This window comes from Ammodytes marinus (genome assembly GCF_949987685.1).
Source record: "Ammodytes marinus genome assembly, chromosome: 3".
Classification (NCBI taxonomy): Eukaryota; Metazoa; Chordata; class Actinopteri; order Uranoscopiformes; family Ammodytidae; genus Ammodytes; species Ammodytes marinus.
Window position 1 is genome coordinate 2,115,757 of NC_137232.1, and position 19,914 is coordinate 2,135,670.

Here is a 19,914-nt window from a genome sequence, read left to right on the forward strand (position 1 = left end):
CTATTGGCTCTTACGGTTAAAACAAGGTGTCAATCATCCAAATTGACCAATCACTGGCCGAGTTATTGGTCTGCGTAACCATCTTAGGCTACATGCTTCAGTAGCAATCTTTACGCAGAGTACGCAGAGCGCACGGTGTGAGACGGTTACTGAGCGGTTTTGAGATAGTTTGTTGTTATTTTTTGGTCATTTATCATCAAAAATGGCAGAACATCGTCGAAACAAGTGCAGTACGGATAAGTTGATAGAAATTATATTTGCTGAGAATGCTGAGGCTGCACGGGACTCCAGCTCAGACGACAGAGACCTCGGCAGCGACAGTGACTACATGGCGCAAGGTACAATTCAATTCATTAGTTACTAGAGAGACATCTCAAAGAGATGTTCATATATACCAGTATATAATGTATATAATATCAGTTTTATGCTAGATAAATGCGTGTGTGTGCCGGCCTGTGTGTGTGTGTGTGGTTGTGTGTGTGTATATGTGTGCGGTGTGTGTGTGAGAGAGAGAGAGAGACAGGCAGGGAGGGAGGGAGGGAGTGTGTTTTTCATGTTATGTTTACTTCCAAGATTATTATTATCACACATCTATTGTGATAGCTTTTGTGAATATATTGTGAATGTATTACACTTTCAAAATAAGGCCACTAAATAATATTTGTTTCCTTCCACAATTGGTTTTGCATCTTCCCAGACAGAGCCATTGCCTTCTCAGATGCAGCTAGGAAGTTGGTGTTTGCTGAAGGCTCAGCAGCTACTCCACCGCTTGCCTCTATCCCCACCACATGCATGCCCATCTACTATGACTCGCAAATTCGCAAGCATTGCAAGTGGTGCCTCAATGCTGGGATCCCGAGGGTGAAGACGTCCATGTATTGCAGGAAATGTCAGGTACCACTGTCTCACTGCAAAAAAGAACTGTTTCCAGCTCTGGCACGACAACAAGTAGAGAGGAAAAGGAGACTCAGGAGGGGCTGTTTTTAGTTTGGACTTATTGTTGATATATTGTTTTTATTTGGACTTCACAGTCAGTGTAAATAGTTTTGTGTGATTTATTTTTTTACAGTTTGTTTATTATTGTTGATAAATAAATATGTTTCATTTTGATTCAAACTTCAGTTGCTTTTTATGGTTCTTTGAAAATTGTATATAGTTTAGGTTGGTTATGAAAAAATTAAAAATAAATAAAAAAAAAAAAGTCAAAAACTCTTGAAAATGTATGTGATGATCACATATAATGACATAAAAGTGAAAAATATAGTTCAGTACATCAAAAACTTCAAATGGCACAGCTGGTGCCAAAGTGTGCCAAAATGTGCCAAAATGACCATTTTTGAGAGTCCGCCTGACTAGTCTGTACTAAAACCTCTGTAATTCTGCTCTGCTTCACTTTATGAGGATCAAACTGTGCAGGGATAATGGTAACACCTTGTGCTATGCTTAGATGTAGAGTTTTAGCCCCATCAGCATCATTTTAAAGAGATATTCATTGAAAAGGTACATTTTAAGTGTACATATCAAGAAAATACTGTATAACGAACTTCAAAAATGCCACGTAGGCCACTTGAGGAGGTGGACAATTTTAAAAGATATGAAATATCTTATTCTTTATGTTTAGTTCAGAATTAGAAAACATTTTGAAAATAGTTAAATCGACAAACCGACCAATATTTAATTCATCTTTGATCCAATGTTAACACACGGACTGACAGGGTTTTTAATGCAACAAGTATGTCTAAGTGAATATGTATTTTAAAGGTGTGTTTATATCAGTCACATTAATCCAGACCAAAGGAACCCATGTATTATAATAAATTGAGAAACACAAAAAATAGGCTGCAGACAGTAAGTACCACGGATTCTGCAGCACTGAAGACCGATGTTAAGCTAAGTAATAAGGCAGAACAAGCTCCTATTGCCAGCTTGAAAGGTTACCCTTTTCAAACATTTGAAAATGGCTAACTTTCATTTATCCGTATAAAATAATTGTATACATTTTTCCATTTATGCTGGAATATTGCTGTCTGATTGTCTTGATATTTAAATATTTTCTTATTTTAATTTTAATGTGTTTCTGTTTGAGTTTTGTATTTTGAAATAGGTCTCACTTGCAAATGAGATCTTGATCTCAATGTGCTTAACTGAATAAATAAAGCATAAAAATGACACACACACACACACACTCCCCACTAGCCAACAGAATAAAGGCACAGTGAGGAGACTGTGTGATTAAAATAACTACAGTGTTGTATCTGTATTTAGGGGAGACCGGGGCTAGTAGGCACACTTTTTACTCTAGTGAGAATTGCTCATCACCTAAACATCTTTCAATAGTCATTCCTAAGTTAAATTGAAGCTTACGGTGTTGGCTTGAAATAACCCTACCCCTCACTTTTTCTAAACTTTTTAGAAGAAATGTACCATCAAAGACACTCCAACACATTGTGACAACCGACCCCATCAAGGGGTCGGTTGTCACACACTATGGGGTTGTTTGTCACAATGTTATCTTAATGGGAAAAATCTTAAAAAGAAGGCAAGAAAGCAGAAATAAATATGAGTTTAATTTAATTGTCAAGTTGAAAAATAGGCCTACATAACTTTATGCATCTTAACACAAAATGAGCAAGGAATAAACAAACAGGAAATCCATATTAAGACCAGCCTGCTGTATGTAACAACATAAAGAACAAAAAAAATAGGTCTAACAATAATAGCCTAGTCAACTAGGCTATTATTATACATCTTCTGTTTCTTCTTCCCCAGCTGGTGTGGAGTGCACTGGGGTGCAGTAGCCTTGGCAACTGGTCTAGTTTGGGATGCACTGGGTCGTTTTGATTTTGTTTCCCTTTTTCTCTTTTGCATGCTAGCTGCCTTTTCCTGCTCTGGGGTGTCAGTGAGGATACAGCTTGACATTTTCTTTTGTAATTGGGTTCCTTTTCTGGCTGCAGCCTTTGGATAACATGTGACAACCACCCCCCAAAAAATGTGATGACCAACCCCAACTGGAATTTCTTGCTAGCATCAAGGCCAACAACCATCTGACAACTAATTAGCTTGCTAACAACAATCTAAACTATAGCTTACCCTTCACACTTTTTTAGGGTAACAAGTGTTTTGTTATAAACCCATTGTGTAAAAGCCTAGAAGAAAAATACTGAGGAGCTAAATATTTTCAATTTGACATGAAAAACACAAACAGTCCTCTCACCTCAAATTCAGCAGTCTAACTCCAAGGAAGACTATGTAGGTGACCTCTTATCCCAATTCTGTATATTAACAATTATACCAACATTTAACAGACAGCGCCTTCTGGTTCCGAGATATGCGATTGTGACAACCAACCCGTGTGACATATAACCCCGTTCTCCCCTACTGCATTAGAACAAGTCAGCACAATATTTTTCTTAAATAAAAATAAAAACATAAATGCAAAAAACAGAGTAATTAAAATACTCTTCTCTGCTTCATACGGGTATTTGACTATGGTAAAGGGTCCAAACCATTTGACATGCAGTAGCTCTAGTGACTGTCTCAGAGTGAATAATGCGACGTGGCAATACCATCTGTTCCCCCCCTTTCTTCCACGCATGTGGTCTGCTATTAGGCAGTGAGCTCCTGCTGGCCCATCATAATGCCCAAACGAAGAGAGATGCCATCAGATGATATCAAACCCAGCACCAACTCCCACTACTAATCTGGTTTGGATGTAGGACTAATCCCATTTTACACTTGACTTTGAGGCAGAGTTCTCACTTAAAGTCAACAGCAGTAGTACAACAACTGCCAAATTGCACACATCTGTTCTGACAATAGATTTTCTATTATTGTACACATCTAACTATGGATGAAGACACCTGTGTGTGTGTGTGTGTGTGTGTGTGTGTGTGTGTGTTTGTATTTCTCCTTTAAGTTTCTCTCCAGCCGTTCAGTTTTTTGGATCAGAGTTCTTTAGAAAACTGTGAAAACCTGGTGAAGCCAGTCAGACTTGGACGTACTGATGTTTTAAGTGACCAAAAAGGACGACAGTGTACGGCTACCGTAACACTACCAATAGATGTGCATCAAAATCCAAGCGGTGGCATGTCCTGAAAAGCCGCTGCACAAGTATCTGTTAATTGGTATTGATTTTAATTAACAAATAATACATGAAAATTAAAAACACCTAAATATGTGAATAAATGTCAATTAAAGAATACAACTCCTTGTATTCCTTGAGGCTAAACTTATGCATTCAGCAAGACCTTTATTTTCTTGCATTCAATGAACCCAAGCGTAAAGCCAAAACTTCACAGGTATGGCTTCAAAACAATTCACTAGTATTGTGTATGTTCATTCAGTTCAAACAATTCGTCTTACTCTATACACAAGCCAGTGTAAGGATGTAAATGGTTTAATTATGCCCGCTTTTTGGTATAATTTTTTCTCCCTCTATTTTACATTGTGTTTGTGTTTAGTTTTAATTTTTTATGTCACGTTAAGGAGTAAGCCACCCTGTATGTAGGCTGAACCCTTTTAGTTACGGGGTGGGAGCTGTGAGGCTGCTACAGACTTGGTTCTGTATGGTATATATGTAGCCTATGTCTTTACATGTATCTTGCTTTTTTCTCAATATGGAACAATTAGTTGGAAGAACACATGGTGCAAAACCAAACCAAATAATTTTAATATTTTAGCTGCTGCCACAGAAGGTGTGAAATTATTACTATAATGTATTATTTGTCTGCAAGTCCTGTGTGTGTGTGTGTGTGTGTGTGTGTGTGTGTGTGTGTGTGTGTGTGTGTGTGTGTGTGTGTGTGTGTGTGTGGTGGGGGGGTTGGGGGGGGGGGGTTTGTAGGTCTATCTCATGTCTTCGTTGTTGTTTGTATGGTTTGTATTTTATAAATTAATACAAATTTGATAAAAAAAAAATGTCCAGTTGTTTTTCCAAATATGGACATGTCAAACTTCTGTCATGATAGAGCCTGTTCACAGCAGACATTCTGATGTGTGTAAGAAGGAAAAGCACAGGTGCTATTAAATAACACTAGCTCTGGTTCCAAGGTCCTGATATCCTATCAGGACCTTGGAACCACATGAATGCACACATGGTTAATGTTTGATACCACTGTTCTTTTCCTTCACTCAAAGCTCAACACATCTACACTGACTGATATTTCTGCCTCTTGTGTCTCACTTATTCCATAGTTCAGATTTTATATTGCATTACAAAAAAATAATAATAATAAAAAAAATACATTTTATAGTCATGAACCTTTCAAATTTTCTATATGTATATTTACTGAAAGAGAGCAATAGGAAGAGCCTGTTCCTATAATCAGCCAACAGGTACAGGTGTTGGACATTAACTAGAACTTCACAAGATTTCCATCAAAACGTAGTTTTACTATGATCATGACCTACTGGAGCGGGACATAACATGTCTTCAAGTACACTGATCAATCCAGTGCCATTTTAACAAGTGACATTTTAAAACATAGCACAAGGAGACTCCTTGTTAGCAAAAGGACACAGTAACATTACATCAATGTACTGATTTGAGCATGGCAAATTTATTGATTATGAATTCCACTTTTCATATCGGGATTTTTTTTTATGGTACTGGTATTATTTTCTTATATCACATTAATGAATAAGCAGTGCTCCAGAGTGTGCGAGTCCCTTCATTTGAAAATAAGCTGTGTTTGCTTCAGTGCACACAGCACTGGTTTAGATACTCATGTTGAATAACAAAGCCAAACGATAAACATATAAACAGATAGATGAAATCACATTGAAAAATAAATTGACTACTATTGCCATTAATATTTGAGTATTTTCATGGAAAGTCGGCATACGGTAGCGTAACGTACCTTCATCAGGCCTGGGTACTCATTGGACGGGAGGCCGTAGATGTGTTGTTTAGACTCCTCCCCTTCAGTCTGAATGAAGCAGGGGAAACGCTGCTTGATGTGGTAGGATCCAGGGACCTTCTCCTTCCAGTAGCACACATTGATCTTCACCACCTAAACAAAGCAGGCACACAATGAGAACTAGCGTAGCCCCCATCCACCAGGATGGAACCATGGATCATCAACTGGATGTTTTTATCAGTTCTTACTTGTGTTACTACTTTCTTTTAACCTGTACGTTTGTAAAGCGTCCTTGGGTTTCTTCAAAGGCGCTAAATGAAAATAACCTATTATTATTATTATTATTATTATTATTATTATTATTATTATTATTATTATTATTATTATAGCGTAATGCAGATGACTTCTAAAGCCCTCGCTACTATGTAAACAGCCAACAATCCAGCAACTGCTTCAATGTATTATACACTTTTCGGTACTATTATACACCATATTATATGGTCTTAGTGGTCCCTAATACGTTTTTCTTTAATTATTTGCTGAAAAAAACTTTCAGATAATTTATTGTACTATGCTGATGTTCAGCTAATCTCACAATGGCCTATTTTTTTTAAAAGAGCTGCAGCTCCCCTCGTAAATATACAATCTTTGAGCTCCCCCCGCCCCCTGTCCGGAAGCGAAGCTAGAAACGCCTCGCCCTCTGTCTGTCAGGGCCGTGGACCAATAAGAAATAGGGGTGTGGGCTGCACAGGGAAGCTTCTGGCTTTCCAGTTTTTGAGGTCAGAAACAAGGAGAATTCTGACTGGAGTGTATTGGGGGGGAGGGGTGGGGGTTTCAGAAAGGGGGAGAGTGAGAAAAGGAGAGATTGTTATTTTTTTTAATATTTTGGCAGTCTCTAGGCACACCGTGGACCCATGAATATGTTAGAACACATTTAAAACGTGCATTTAGCATAATATGTGACCTTTAAGGGGCCACTCACACTATGGCCGTGGCCCCGTGCCAAAGCTTATTAGCATACTAAAGTCTAGAACGTTTGGCCTAGTGTGACCACGCCAACCGTATTCCAGCACGGAACAGCCCCTTGGCCACGGCCACCTGGGAGAGGTGTGCCGTGGCCAAAGTACAGATGCTAATGAGATGACACGCGCACAAGCAAGCGCACAGGCGGCGTTCCTGACGTGAATTTATTAAGGATGCATTGTCCGTTAACGTCCGCTGCCTTACTAGTCGGCACCAGAATTGCCCAACACTTGGACTTGTAGCTATAATGTGTGAGAATTAACGTGTGTGTAAGCCTAGGTGTGGGCTAATAAAAGAGGGAGAGAGCTAATTAGGTCGGCTCAGAAAGCACAGCAAAAAGGTTTTCGTGTTTACTCACGTTCGTCAGATGATTTTTTTTCTTTTTCCTCCCGTCAGCTGTCATAACTGCATTTACGCATGGCGGTGGAGACGCACCCAAAACAACACACCGCGGCCCGGTGATAAGGAAACAGTATAGCCTACACTAAGGTTTAACAAGAAACTTTATAAAGACACTTAAAAAAACGATCTCTGCCCATACAAAAAGTTCTGACTTGGATTTGATGGAGCGATCGATGTGTACAAAATCGTGCTGAATCGTGCTGAGCACGGAACAGGCAAACGGCACTAGTGTGAGTGCGCCCTAAGAAGCTATCCTTTAGGTTAGGTTTGTATACATCAAATGTATTGGTTATAGTTGACAAATCGTTGTCATGGAAAAGAATGCCAACATGCTTTGTCGAGCTATCTATCCCCTCCAACCTCATGCCAATGAGGTTTTGCAGAGCCAATAAAATTATGTGTTTTAGATTTGCACATGGGATTAATGCTGGGTTTACACTAGAGGACTTTTAAAAGACTTTGAAAAGACTGAAGACTGAAACCCTCTCACATCTAAAGACAATCAACTCACACCTGAAGACAACTAGTCATTAGTTCTCAGTCGCAGAGTGAGATTTTGAAAAGACAGGGGGTCTCATATTGAAAGACTACAACTAGATTCCTTTTGAGATTAATATTATTTCCGCAAACGTGATAGTGATTATTTAATAAAAAAAAAGTAAATTCAATATTCCGAGCGGGGGACTTCCTTTAGTTATTTGACCATCTTTATTTGCTGATCTCGTACCCCAATAACTTTAACTCCTAACCCTGTATTTGATGGTAAAGTGTTAAGGTTGCGCGGCTGTCAGCCTGGTTCTCCAGCCGAGGCTTCAAGGAAAAAGTGTCCAAAATAAGTGCCTGCACAGGCGGACACAGGTCGCGACTAATGCCGCTCCTCCTGCGTCGTGCTTGGTGCATGCGAGAGTGTGACAGTCAGTGCGTTTACATGCAGACTCATAATCGGATAACTAAATGAATAAGACTTCAACAGGACTTTTAAACTGCATGTAAACACCTTTATCCGATCTACTTCGGACACAAATCGGCACAATAACGGACAAGAGAAGTCGGATAAGAACACCTAGATAATTCGTTCATTGTCGGCTTTCTCTCTGCATGTATACAGGGATCGGACATCGCATATCGGACTTCTCGTTCTGTGCTTGTGTGCCTGCGCGTGATAGGCTACACCATGGGTTATTGACGGAAGAGAAGCGGACGTGGCTCTAAAACCACTTGTTGAAAGCATGGTTGAAAGGGCTACAGCGCCACCTAGCATAGTGGAGACAGCCATGCATCGGACATTTATCCGATTTCTGAAAGGCCATGTATACTCAGACAAGTGACACGGTCCGTTCGAGTGTCTTGTTCGATATATGTGATAATCCAATCTAGTTGTGCCATGTAACCGCACTGACTGTTTACTTCATTTCGCTTGAGCCAACCCCTTAAGACTAACGATAATATCAAACCTGTTTGATAATGTCGGAACGTCAAGACGGGAAGAAGACTGGCTGAAATCGGGTCGGAAGACCACCATACACCAAACGACTGAGATTACGTGGCCGAGCCACAACTCCAGCACGACTTCTGTGATTTCAGTCCAACATTGGAAGATTGTCTGCGACTATCAGATCGCGTGAAAAGTCGTGTAGTGTTAGCCCAGCATAAGTTGCTCTGCAGTGGCGTGCACAGACATTTTGGGGGGCAGGTGCTCATTGCAAAAAAAAGGGCACAATATATTCTATCGATGAATGACCAAATCATTTTAAGGGTACTTGTACAAAATCCCCCCCTGGGCTAATGACTTTTAATACCCGGCCACACATAGAGTGTTTCTCAAAGGGATTTGGGAGACTGTGTTTGGGACCCTGGACCTTCTAGGGGTGTCCGGGGGAATGCTCCCCCGGAAGAAAATTTTAACCTTTTAAAGTAAAATTCATCAATCAGGTGCACATTGAGAAGAAAGCTAAGGCTAAATCACTTGTGTCAATGTGGGCTATTTAGTACTATTTTCTGGAATAATTTGGAGACACAGAATTACCAAAAAGCAGAAAGAAAAAATATACATGTTTGAAAAAAAAACAGTCAGTTTCGGATTTTTTAAAATAATCCCTTATCCCGAATTCTCTCTTTGAAGTCTTCGTTAGGCCCCAGATCTCCATACTAATAATATCCTATTAAGGTAAATACAAGATTACTGCAAGTCTTGTAACATAGAAATAACTTATGTTTGGGACAAAATAATATAATTAGCTTATATAGCTTCATGACTGATTTAGTACCACCAACACACTTTGCGTAGTTAAAATAAAATGTGTGGACAGCTTTTAAGATATTTCAATAACATTTGAGGAACAGTTCAACATTAAAATCTGAGCTTTAAAAGGCCCTGAACAGTTAACATGACTCTGGTCTTGACTCTGACCTTTCATCTTCATCTTCCTCCTTGCTGCTGGTGGATGCTTTCATCCAGGAGAGCAGAGAGCTTGGTTACATTAGCGTACAACCAGGCACAAGGCTACATTGGGAATTGCCTGTTTGTCATAAGCAAATAAATTACTGCATGTGTTAATTATATTGCCTAAAGTAACCTAAACAACACTAAATATTCAGCATACTGATAGATTCACATGCTGTACCAATGACAAACTCCGCCGACATTAGTTGTGTTCATCACGTCATATCTATTTTTTATTTTTTTGGCTAGCTTGTTAAGCAGGACAGTCGGCTAATTTATGCTCAGCTGTGTGGCGCTGCATGATATAGGCTACTTTATAACAGAGACAAATAAATGCAAGTTATAGCTTGGCAACTTAGGGGGCAAACAATACACTCTTGACTCCATTCAATGTATGTGTTACCTCGCTGGTGGGGCAGGACAGGCCGGGGAGTAGGTGTGTGTGTGCAGCAGCTGTGAACTGCTGCGGAAACGCGCCTCCGTTTGTGTCCACTCTGCGCGTTCACGTTGACAAAGGAAGTGTGTGCGGAGGAGGAGGAGGGGCGCATATTTATTGGGGCATTATTGTCAACCGTTTTTAATCGTTGAGCATTTATAGATGATACTGTCGGCATGGGCCACATACACTGTTAAAAAAAAAAAAACTAACTTTCAGATTTTAATTTAAATTTTTTTCAAAAGGGCACTTGATTGGGCCAGGGGAAATGGGCAGGTGCTTCAGCACCACTTCAGGTCTACCTGTGCACGCCACTGACTGAAGGCGTTGTTGCTGTTCTCTGAGTGTGAATAATGGTGTCGGCCATGGTTGGGCATGTGATATGCTAACGTTCAGTCAAAGTCTCAACTCAAACAACTGTAGTTGTGATTATTGGATTATCATTGGTAGCAAAGGATGTCCGCTGCGGTGAATTGCAAAGTTCCTCAACCGTTTGACGAGAAGACGTCATATGAAAGTTGGAAAAATGCAAACGAAATATGGAGACTCGTCACCAAACTGGATAAAAAGAAGCAAGCCTTGGCGGTTACCTTGGCGCTAAAGAGAGCCAAGGCCAGTGCACGGGAAATTGCTGCTGGCGACTTCAATTCTGACACGGGAATGACTACACTTCTGACTAAACTGGAATCTTTGTTTTTGAAAGAAGAAAAGGAGCGGCAGTAGGAGGCTTACACAGAGTTTGACAGAATCGCTAGAGCAAGCGTTATTTCAATGGTGGATTATATCATCCAACTTGAACATAGGTACAACAAGCTACGTAAATTTAGAATGGAGCCTCCAGATGCAGTGTTGCAAGCTACTGGAAACTACGGGACTTATGAAAGTTAAACAGTTGGCGCTTACAGCTTGCCCTAGCGTCGATAGAAAATAAAAAAATATATGAAAATAAAATATATAGCTATATATATTATTTTGCGAGATAAAATATGTGTGTGTGTGTGTGTGTGTGTGTGTGTGTGTGTAGCCTACATGTGTGTGTGTGTGTATTGACAATTAAAATTGATTTAATGTCCGAATATTTGAGGCCAAGCTTAAAATAAACGTTGATAAATCTCCCACAGGGGTGTGTGTGTGTGCGCACGCTCCATTGTTATGGTTGTTAGTTATTCTTCTGACCCGGAAGTTGGATTGCGATATCCCGCAGAGAGTTTTGTGTTATAACGCAAAGTTTTCTGCGCCGGGCACAGCTGCAGTGCTGCCAGAGTGCACGGGAACAGCGCTTTTTCTCTCTCCAAGTGAGGAAAAATATAAAGTTTGCATAATCTGGTTGAATTTCATATATTGCCTGCACTATTTTGAGTGCTTCAAGATCCGATCATAAGGAGTCACTGGGGAACGCGGACATAGCCTAATCCGGTGCAAAGGACTCTTTGCGACTCATAATAACCTTCATCAAACCCGCCAATACAGCCACACAGAGTTCTCCTCAGGTGTAGTGTCGGCATTGTGTCCGTCTTGCAATCAAGCCAAGATTAAATTAAGCAGGGAGCTTTATAACATTTGGGTAAACTAGGAAACGTTCACTGTTTTGAAATAGTCAAATTTATACCGTCTAGCCTGCACATTGTGTGTGTGTGTGTGTGTGTGTGTGTGTGTGTGTGTGTGTGTGTGTGTGTAGCCTACGTGTGTGTATTGACAATTAGAATTGATTTAATGTCCGAATATTTGAGGCCAAGCTCAAAATAAACGTTGATCAATCTCCCACAGGGGTGTGTGCGCTCCATTGTTATGGTTGTTAGTTGTTCATCTGACCAGTAAGTTAAATTCTGACCCGGAAGTTGGATTGCGATATCTCGCAAAGAGTTTTGCGTTATAACGCAAAGTTTTTTGCGAGATCTCGCAAAAGAATATCCTTTTTTTTTCATATATAGCCTATTATTTTTTTAACCAATTTTTTTCCCCCCTCCATGTCCCTTTAGGGGCTCCGTACAAACCCACACAACAAAATGGGAGGAGATCAAGATGTGCAATGGGCAAAGGATTGTCCAAACAAAAAAGGAACATGTAAAACTTACAAAGGATGAGGGGCTAAAAAATTATGTTGAAGAATGCTACATTACTTTGTTTTCAAACGTTTTGCCCACATTGGGACAGATACATCTTCATGGTGGAGCTGTGATTGACACAGCCTGTACAAGAACTGTGTGTGGAGAAAAATGGCTTGATGATTACATCAGTGTACTGCCACAAAAAAGGAATGACCTTTCAGATTTGGTGATGGGAAAAACTGCAAAAACTGTGTTTATTGCCAAACAGATGCTTCTTATTACTGGTACAATAGAGTGAAAGACACTATGCAGTAGTTGGGAGCTACTGTGTCAAAAGTTGATCCAGCAGTATTATACTGGCTGGATGATTCCTGTAATGTGATAGGGGTCCTTGCAGCTCATGTGGATGACTTTATCTGGGGTGGTTCAAATGTGTTCTCCATAGCTGTCATTCCCCAATTGAAAGTTGCTTTTGAAGTTGGACGTGAAGAACACCACAGCTTCAGCTACATTGAAACACAGGTTATTTCCCTGAAGGAAGAAATACATGTACAACCAAGCACATAGTACATAAAGAGTCTTCAACCTTTTACTGTGGACCCCACTAGAGCAACACAGCGTGAGGCTCCTTTAGCAGACATCGAGCTTGACATGCTTAAATCAAAGATTGGACAGATATTGTGGGTAGCAAGACAGAGCAGTCCCGACATAATGTGTGATATATCCAAATCTTGGCATCTAACTCAAAGCATGCTACTGTCAAGACCCTCATCAGAAAACTAAAATCAGAAGACGTGACCTTGATGTTTCAGTAAAACTAAACAGTTCCCTCAAACAAGTCGTGTTCAATGATTCCTCAATGGGGAACCTTGCAGATGGAGGCACACAGAGTGGACATGTTATCATGCTTATGGGAGAAGATGGGAAGTTTTCACCAATATGCCGGCAGTCAAAACGCATCAGGAGAGTTGTATGGACTACGTTAGCTGGAGAGACATTGGCACTTGCAGATGGGATTGACAGTGCAGTTTTTCTAGCTACAATAACTCATTGGGGATTTTGGGGTCTACTCGTTATTATTTAGTATTTTCCCCTGTTCTCTTTCAATCACTTCAATCACAAACTAGACCGCACCAATGATCTTGAGTATGGGAAACAAAATGGATAGCATTAAGAATTATAATTGTTTCACTGTAATAAAGCCAGCTATAATTTTGCAACACTTGGAAGAAACTCTTGACATAATTAACATGCTAACTAGAAAGAATATGACATATAGCCCAGACACTTTATAACAGGTTATAACTATTCATTATAGGGGAGAGTGGCCTAAGTAGTGCCGGTGGGGAAGTTGTGCCACCCCTTGATTCTAAAAAACGTGGAAGAAATTGGAAATGTTACCACATATTTAAGAAGAGCCATCCATTTGACTCATCCTTTAAAGAAGGGAGACACAAGGAATAAGTTATAAGCACATTTAAGCTCAAAAAACTGTGTTTTGCCTTTCAAAGTAAAATTTCCATGATCAAGGTTTTTTGATTATTGTGTCTGAACAATTATAGACAAGTTTGCAAACATTTGACACATGTTTTAGTGCTTTAGTATGCTAGACTTTGAGTCTATACAGTTAGCACAATGTCAGCCCTAAACTGCTGCATCATGCTTATTATCCAAAATTCTGGGGTTGGGGTGATTTGTGCCAAAGGGCCTAGGGGAGTTATAAGAAAGTAAGTAAGTAAAATGTATTTATAAAAGCACATTTATGACAGTTTGCACTGTCTAAAGTGCTGTACATAGTGCATTCAGTAGGTAAAAAATTAAGGTAAAATAACAATAACAAAAATAAAAGACATAAAGCCCAGACATCCACATATAAACAAAGATAGTAGTGCAGAGGTAAGATAGTTAATGGGGAGGAACAGCCAGGGTGTACATATGGGTTTTGAGCCTTGATTTAAAGGCAGAAATGGAGGGGGAATCACATTTGTCAGGTGGCAGTTGGATCCACAAGCGCGGAGCAGCTAGTGCAAAGTAAATTTCTGAGAGTTGTGCCAGTGGCATGGCTGTATACGCTGGTCACCAAAAAGAAAGTGATTGTCTACAGTAGCTCAGAAGAGACTGACATCTCCATTCCACTTAACGACACCACTGATGAGAGTTCAGATGGCCAGAAAGATGATGATAGTGACTTTGTCATTGTGAGCTTTGCAGGTAAAACCATTAGATCTGCTAGGCCTTGTTTAAGAAAATTGACCTTCAATCTTTGTAAAATATTTACTTTATTTACTTTAAATAAACCTTAACTAAATGATTGTCTAATGGATTTGTCTTGCATTACAGTTTATGAGATATATATCAATGGCACAATTTACCCCATGGTATTCTCCCTTTTGGCACAACTTACACCACAACGGGGGAAAGTTGTGCCACAAGACAACTTTTTTCCCGAAAGCTATATTTCTTAAACAGTTTATTCCAGATCCAAAGTTTTTATTGCCAGGGATGCACAACATCCTGAAATATATGTACATATTTGAGTTGGAGACTTTACTGTCAAGGCCTCACTTTAAAATAACTTTGAGTAAAAAGTGGCACAACTTAGGCCACTCTCCCCTACGTTCATTATAGAATAACAAATGCCACAATTTGGTAAAGACATGTGCAATCTAATTTACAAATTACCTTTTATACCTTGGAGAACGATTCAACACATTCTATCCTATAGTATTTTGAGAAAAAGTAAAGTATAATATTGCATATATATACGTACACAGCTATATTCACATTGGGAAACTAATATTGTAAATACCTTTAGTGGCAGCTGTAAGCCAGTGTGGGCCAGAAGTCTGTTAGCCCATGGTCCAGCTGTGATCACTAGACTCTTGGCTCGATAAACACCAGCAGAGGTAGAGACTGTTACCACAGGGCCAGGCTTGATGTCCGTTACCTTCTCCTTCTCTCTGATGACCCCACACAGCTTCTGAAACTGCCCCTGGGAAAAGAAAAAAGCAAGATTAGGAGTAAAAAAAGTGGTTTAATCTTTTTTCACAAATGTTTTGTGAATGTCGATAGTTAGCCTGCTATCGGTGTATGAATGTGTGTGTGAATGGTAACGTGGGAAAGGAAAACAGGTCTCCCTTGCAAAAAAGTCTTCGGTCTCAATGGGATATACCTGCATAAATAAAGGTTAAAAAAAAGAAAAAGAAAAAAAAAACAATATGTAATTAGTGCTTTCTAATATATGATACCGATTGATCAGAAATGATCAGTAAATGCTTGCTGAGTGACGTGGGACACTAAGGGGCACTTTACATGGTGAAAACGTGACAGTTTTTTTTTTTTTTTAAACGCAAAATGCAATTCATTTGAAATATTCACTCGTACACATGTTTTCAGAGGAAACGGGACGAAATCGCTGTAGTACGCATGCCAAGCCAATAGTCAGCGGTGACACTTAGCCTAGTAGATAGCTCTTCCGGTACAATTTGATGCATAAAACCTTACTGTAACCGAAAATTAATGCCATTAACGTTCATAAAGCGGTTGGTGTAAGCTTGTGGTTATTGTAAATTACAAGCTTTCTGTCCTCTTTTTCACCGCATTGAACTTGTGAAAACAGAAGACATGCTGATAGTGAAGGGGCTTTGTGAGCAGCTACTTTCCTGTTAGGCGTACTTCAAAATAAAAGTCGACTCACGTTTGTCCAGTGAAATGCTATTAATGTTTAGCCAGTGAACTGCTTTTACTGTGAAGCCGTAGCCTTAATGCTCCTTTTGTTGAACAGTAACTTAACCGCTGCGCGCTGAACTATGGATAGTGTTTTTTAATATATAGAGAGAGCCGTGTCCCTGGCATATAGAAGCTACACACGTTTATTTGCTAGAAAAACCGGCAGAGCACAAATCTTTCCCCAGACAAAGTGGCGGGTGGTCTCAATAACTTACTAATCGCTTAGACTAAATTGGCGAGTGTTATATTTGAGCCCTGCACGACACTCTCCGCTGATCACAGTGACGGTGCCGCGGAGACACCGTGCATGTTATGTTGTCTTCTAACTTTATAACACGCGCGTGGATATTTTGACAGCAAATGTTATAGACTACGCATACGTGAAGTGGAGACGTGACGTCAGCGTTACCAGGGAAAATGGTTTCGGTGTTTACAAGAAACCAAAACCGTTGTGTTTTCCAAAAAATCCTCCCTGGGAGTTGATCTCAAAAACTTGCGGTTTCATGCCTGCCTTTGCTGTTTTCATGTAAATTATATAGTACAACCGCGAAAATATTTTTGCGTATGCACCGTTTCGTGTTGTTGTATAAACAGCCCCTAACTCTGTATGCCGATGTTATTGGTTCTGGTTCAGTCCGGTATTGAGCTTTTTAGCAAACCCCTACAACGGTTCATGCCTATTAATTGCATAGTTTGTATTTTGCCTTTATACCCTTTGCGCTTGAAATAGAAATAAAATAAAATAAATTCTGTCATAGATTGTTATCGTGAGCCATGACTCATTACATCCCTAGGTGACAGCACTGAAAAACATTATATATACACATAAATAACCATGTGAACCTGTAATTGTGTTGAGAGAAGCATATATTTTGCACATTTTTGTTGTACACCTCTTACTCTTCTTAGGAGGATAAGGATTTAGGACTGGAATAGTCATTGCAAACCCATAAGGTTCTTATGTAATGAAAACGTAGAGCAGTAAATAGGAACGACCAAGGATACGACCTAGGAATGGGAGACTAGTCTGCTCGCCCCGCTCGACTGTCTGCTTCAGCTGACTGAAGGCTTCGGCTCAGCTGTTAGCCAGTGAGCTACTGTTATTCTAACAAGATTCGAAATCAAAAACATTGACCATGCTGTACAAACAGTAAATAATCTGCCAATATATTTAACTGCCTGATAGCAGTAAACTCAGATAGAAAGTGAAACCGAACACAAGTAGCCTTAAAAAAAAGCTGGTGAAAGATGTGTCCTCGGGATCTATGCTCGTGCAGCGATTCTAGCGTATAAAAACTTCACCAACGGTAATTACCGGAAGGAGACGGCACATTACCGCAGTTAGGTTAGCGTGTGTACAAACAGAACATTTCCTGTGCGCCTTCACATTAAAAGCCTGTTACTAGCCAAACGTGAGTAGACTTTTATTTTGAAGCCGGTAAGAACAGGAAGTTAGCGCTGAAGTTAGCACTGTACTGCTCTAGCTTGAAAGGCAACTCCATCAGCTGCAGCGAGCAGTCAACAGTAGCCTAGTCTATTTAAACAAAGTTTTAAATAAGCCACTGAAAAGCCACTCCCAACACATTCACAACAACCTATTTAGTTTATCCTAAATTGTACCAATATGTATACTTATTTATTTAATAAGCAATGTATAATGTTTTAAAGTTTGGTTTTAATTAACAGAAGGACATTTTCTAAAAACAAATATTATTATTAATATAATAATTATATGTATATACAAAAAATATATAGATATACGGGAGAACGGGGGAATCTGAGGCATCGGGTAATGTGAGCCACCCCCTGTATCTAGGCAACGGAAAACATTTGTGGTCATGTGAGATATGTTTTCAAGCCCCTCTCATTTCCCCATGGCCCTGAAAGAGAGGACCTCATGGTGCTGTGGTAAGCATGTTTTTTTCACCAAAATCGGTATTTTGCAGTAAAAGTAAATTTTCTTGCTGTCAACTTAATCAACTGTTGTGCCAAAGCAAATGTATTCACGTAGAAAAACTTCTATCATACGTGTTGATAAACTACCAACATATGAAACCATGTGATGCAGTGAACTGAAGATTAGCCTGAAATGCTAAGAGAGGTAGTTTTTTCTCAAATTGTGGGGAAAGTGAGCCAAATGCTGTGGCTCACTTTCCCCCACCATGAGGCACAAGTTAAGTTTAGTCTTAAACATATTTTAATGTAATATTACATGACATATTTTTTATTTTAATGTCATACACATTGTAGAAAAGCCACCATGCCAAGGAAATACACCAGGAAGACGACCTGGGGCAACCACACGGAAAGAGCACCTTCTCATCTTTCCCTGTAACCTTCAGGGCTGGAATGTAGAGTAGGCCTAGTTGTAGAGTATGACAGGCTGATGTTATAATCCAGTTGGGTCTTCTCCTGTGTTCAGAGTCCCAGGCTGTTCTTGCTGGTTCTGATTTTCCTATGCTTTGACCCCCAGACACTAGCTGGCTCTAAGGGTCCTGTGTTCTGACCCCCAGACTGTGTTCTAATCTAACTAGTTCTATCTTTCATTTGAATCTTATTAAAACATTTTGAATCATAATATGTTGTATTTGATTATGTTCAGAGTTACTTTCAAGTGTTTAGAACATTTGCTTTGCTTAATTGACCAAACCCCATCATTCTTTTACTAGTCCGACATTAGTTCTGGAATGTGTGGCTAGCTTTCAGGATTCTTACTGTTACAATATGTGTTGTTATGGTAGTTTCAGAGTGGAAAAAGTAAGTGGATCAGTTTACCCCACAGCTGGGGTAAAGTGAGCCACATTGCAACTTTTTTTAAAACAATCATATTTTCACTGCCCTTTGTCTTGAAAAAATTCTGCTAATGCCCTTTTCTAGGAAACATCCTGAATTAATGGGAAATGTGTCAATTTGAGTGATAAATCATTTTAGCTCGCTTAGAGGGGAGCAAATGTAAAAAGTGGCTCAGATTACCCCGTTCTCCCCTACATATTATTTTTATATTTTTATGGGGAGAAATTATTCTGAATCAGCAAAAAATTGCAATTGGCAGGTTAGATTCTTTTGTCTAAATTGCAATCAGTGCACCCCTATTAATTTTTCCATAATTAGGATAACACACTAGGACAGGGGTGGCCAACCCGCGGCTCGCGAGCCGCATTCGGCTCTTTGCCCAGCTTCGTGCGGCTCTTCAGTTCATATCAAATTATGTGATTATAATTTTTTTTTATTTTAATTTTTTTTATACTTTTTTTTGTTGTGTGGGCCTATGTGTGTGCATGTTCGCAAACGTTTCATGCGGCTCTTACGTTCGTTTTACATGCTGTCTATTATTTAATTTTTAATTTTATTAATGTGTAGGCCCTATGTGTATGCCTGTTCGCAAATGTTTAATTGAGGACGCAACATAACGTTCGCAAACGTTTGGTGCGGACGCACCATAAAACTGCCCGCTCAGCTTGGAGGGAGGTTTTCCGTGAGTAAACTATTTGTGTCAAGTTCGCTCCGAAACAGAGTGGGAGAGTTCATATTTTTTGTTGAACGTTATGCCAAGCCATTCTGCCTTATATGCCAGGTGTCATTTGCACATTTCAAGGCTTCAAATCTTCAGCGCCACTTCAGCTCTCTCCATGCTAAAAGTAAGTCCCACAAAGCAACATGCATAGTAAGAGAAAAACGCTATTTTAAATTGTTATATTTTTGTTTGTGGACTTGGTTGAACTGAGAGTTTGTGTGTGAGGCAGTGCACACAATGTTCATTGTTGAAAATGACTGCCCTGTCGTCTTTAGTCCAGTCCTGTCATTATCACAGGGGCGGCCTTTTTTTTTTTTTTTTTTTTTTTTCTTTTTTTAATAAATAATGCTTGTGCATGCATGTGCAAGCTCCCCGCGAAAATAAAAACGCCCCCCCTCCCTGAAATCGTACTGGCCACCCCCCCAGTTCAAATGTTAGTTTTTATTTTCATTTAATTTTTTTAA

General features: G+C 39.6%; 1 protein-coding gene across 1 annotated transcript in view; it reads right to left on the minus strand.

Moving 5' to 3' along the window:
- pipox (pipecolic acid oxidase) overlaps window positions 1-19,914 on the minus strand; it is a gene marked incomplete at both ends in the record, with an annotated part of 90,486 nt that overhangs the window by 46,213 nt on the left and 24,359 nt on the right. Inside the window, 2 exons of the mRNA XM_080053960.1 lie at window positions 5,856-6,008; window positions 15,017-15,199. Coding sequence (XP_079910086.1) covers window positions 5,856-6,008; window positions 15,017-15,199 — 336 coding nt within the window. The remainder of the gene's footprint in view (window positions 1-5,855; window positions 6,009-15,016; window positions 15,200-19,914) is intronic.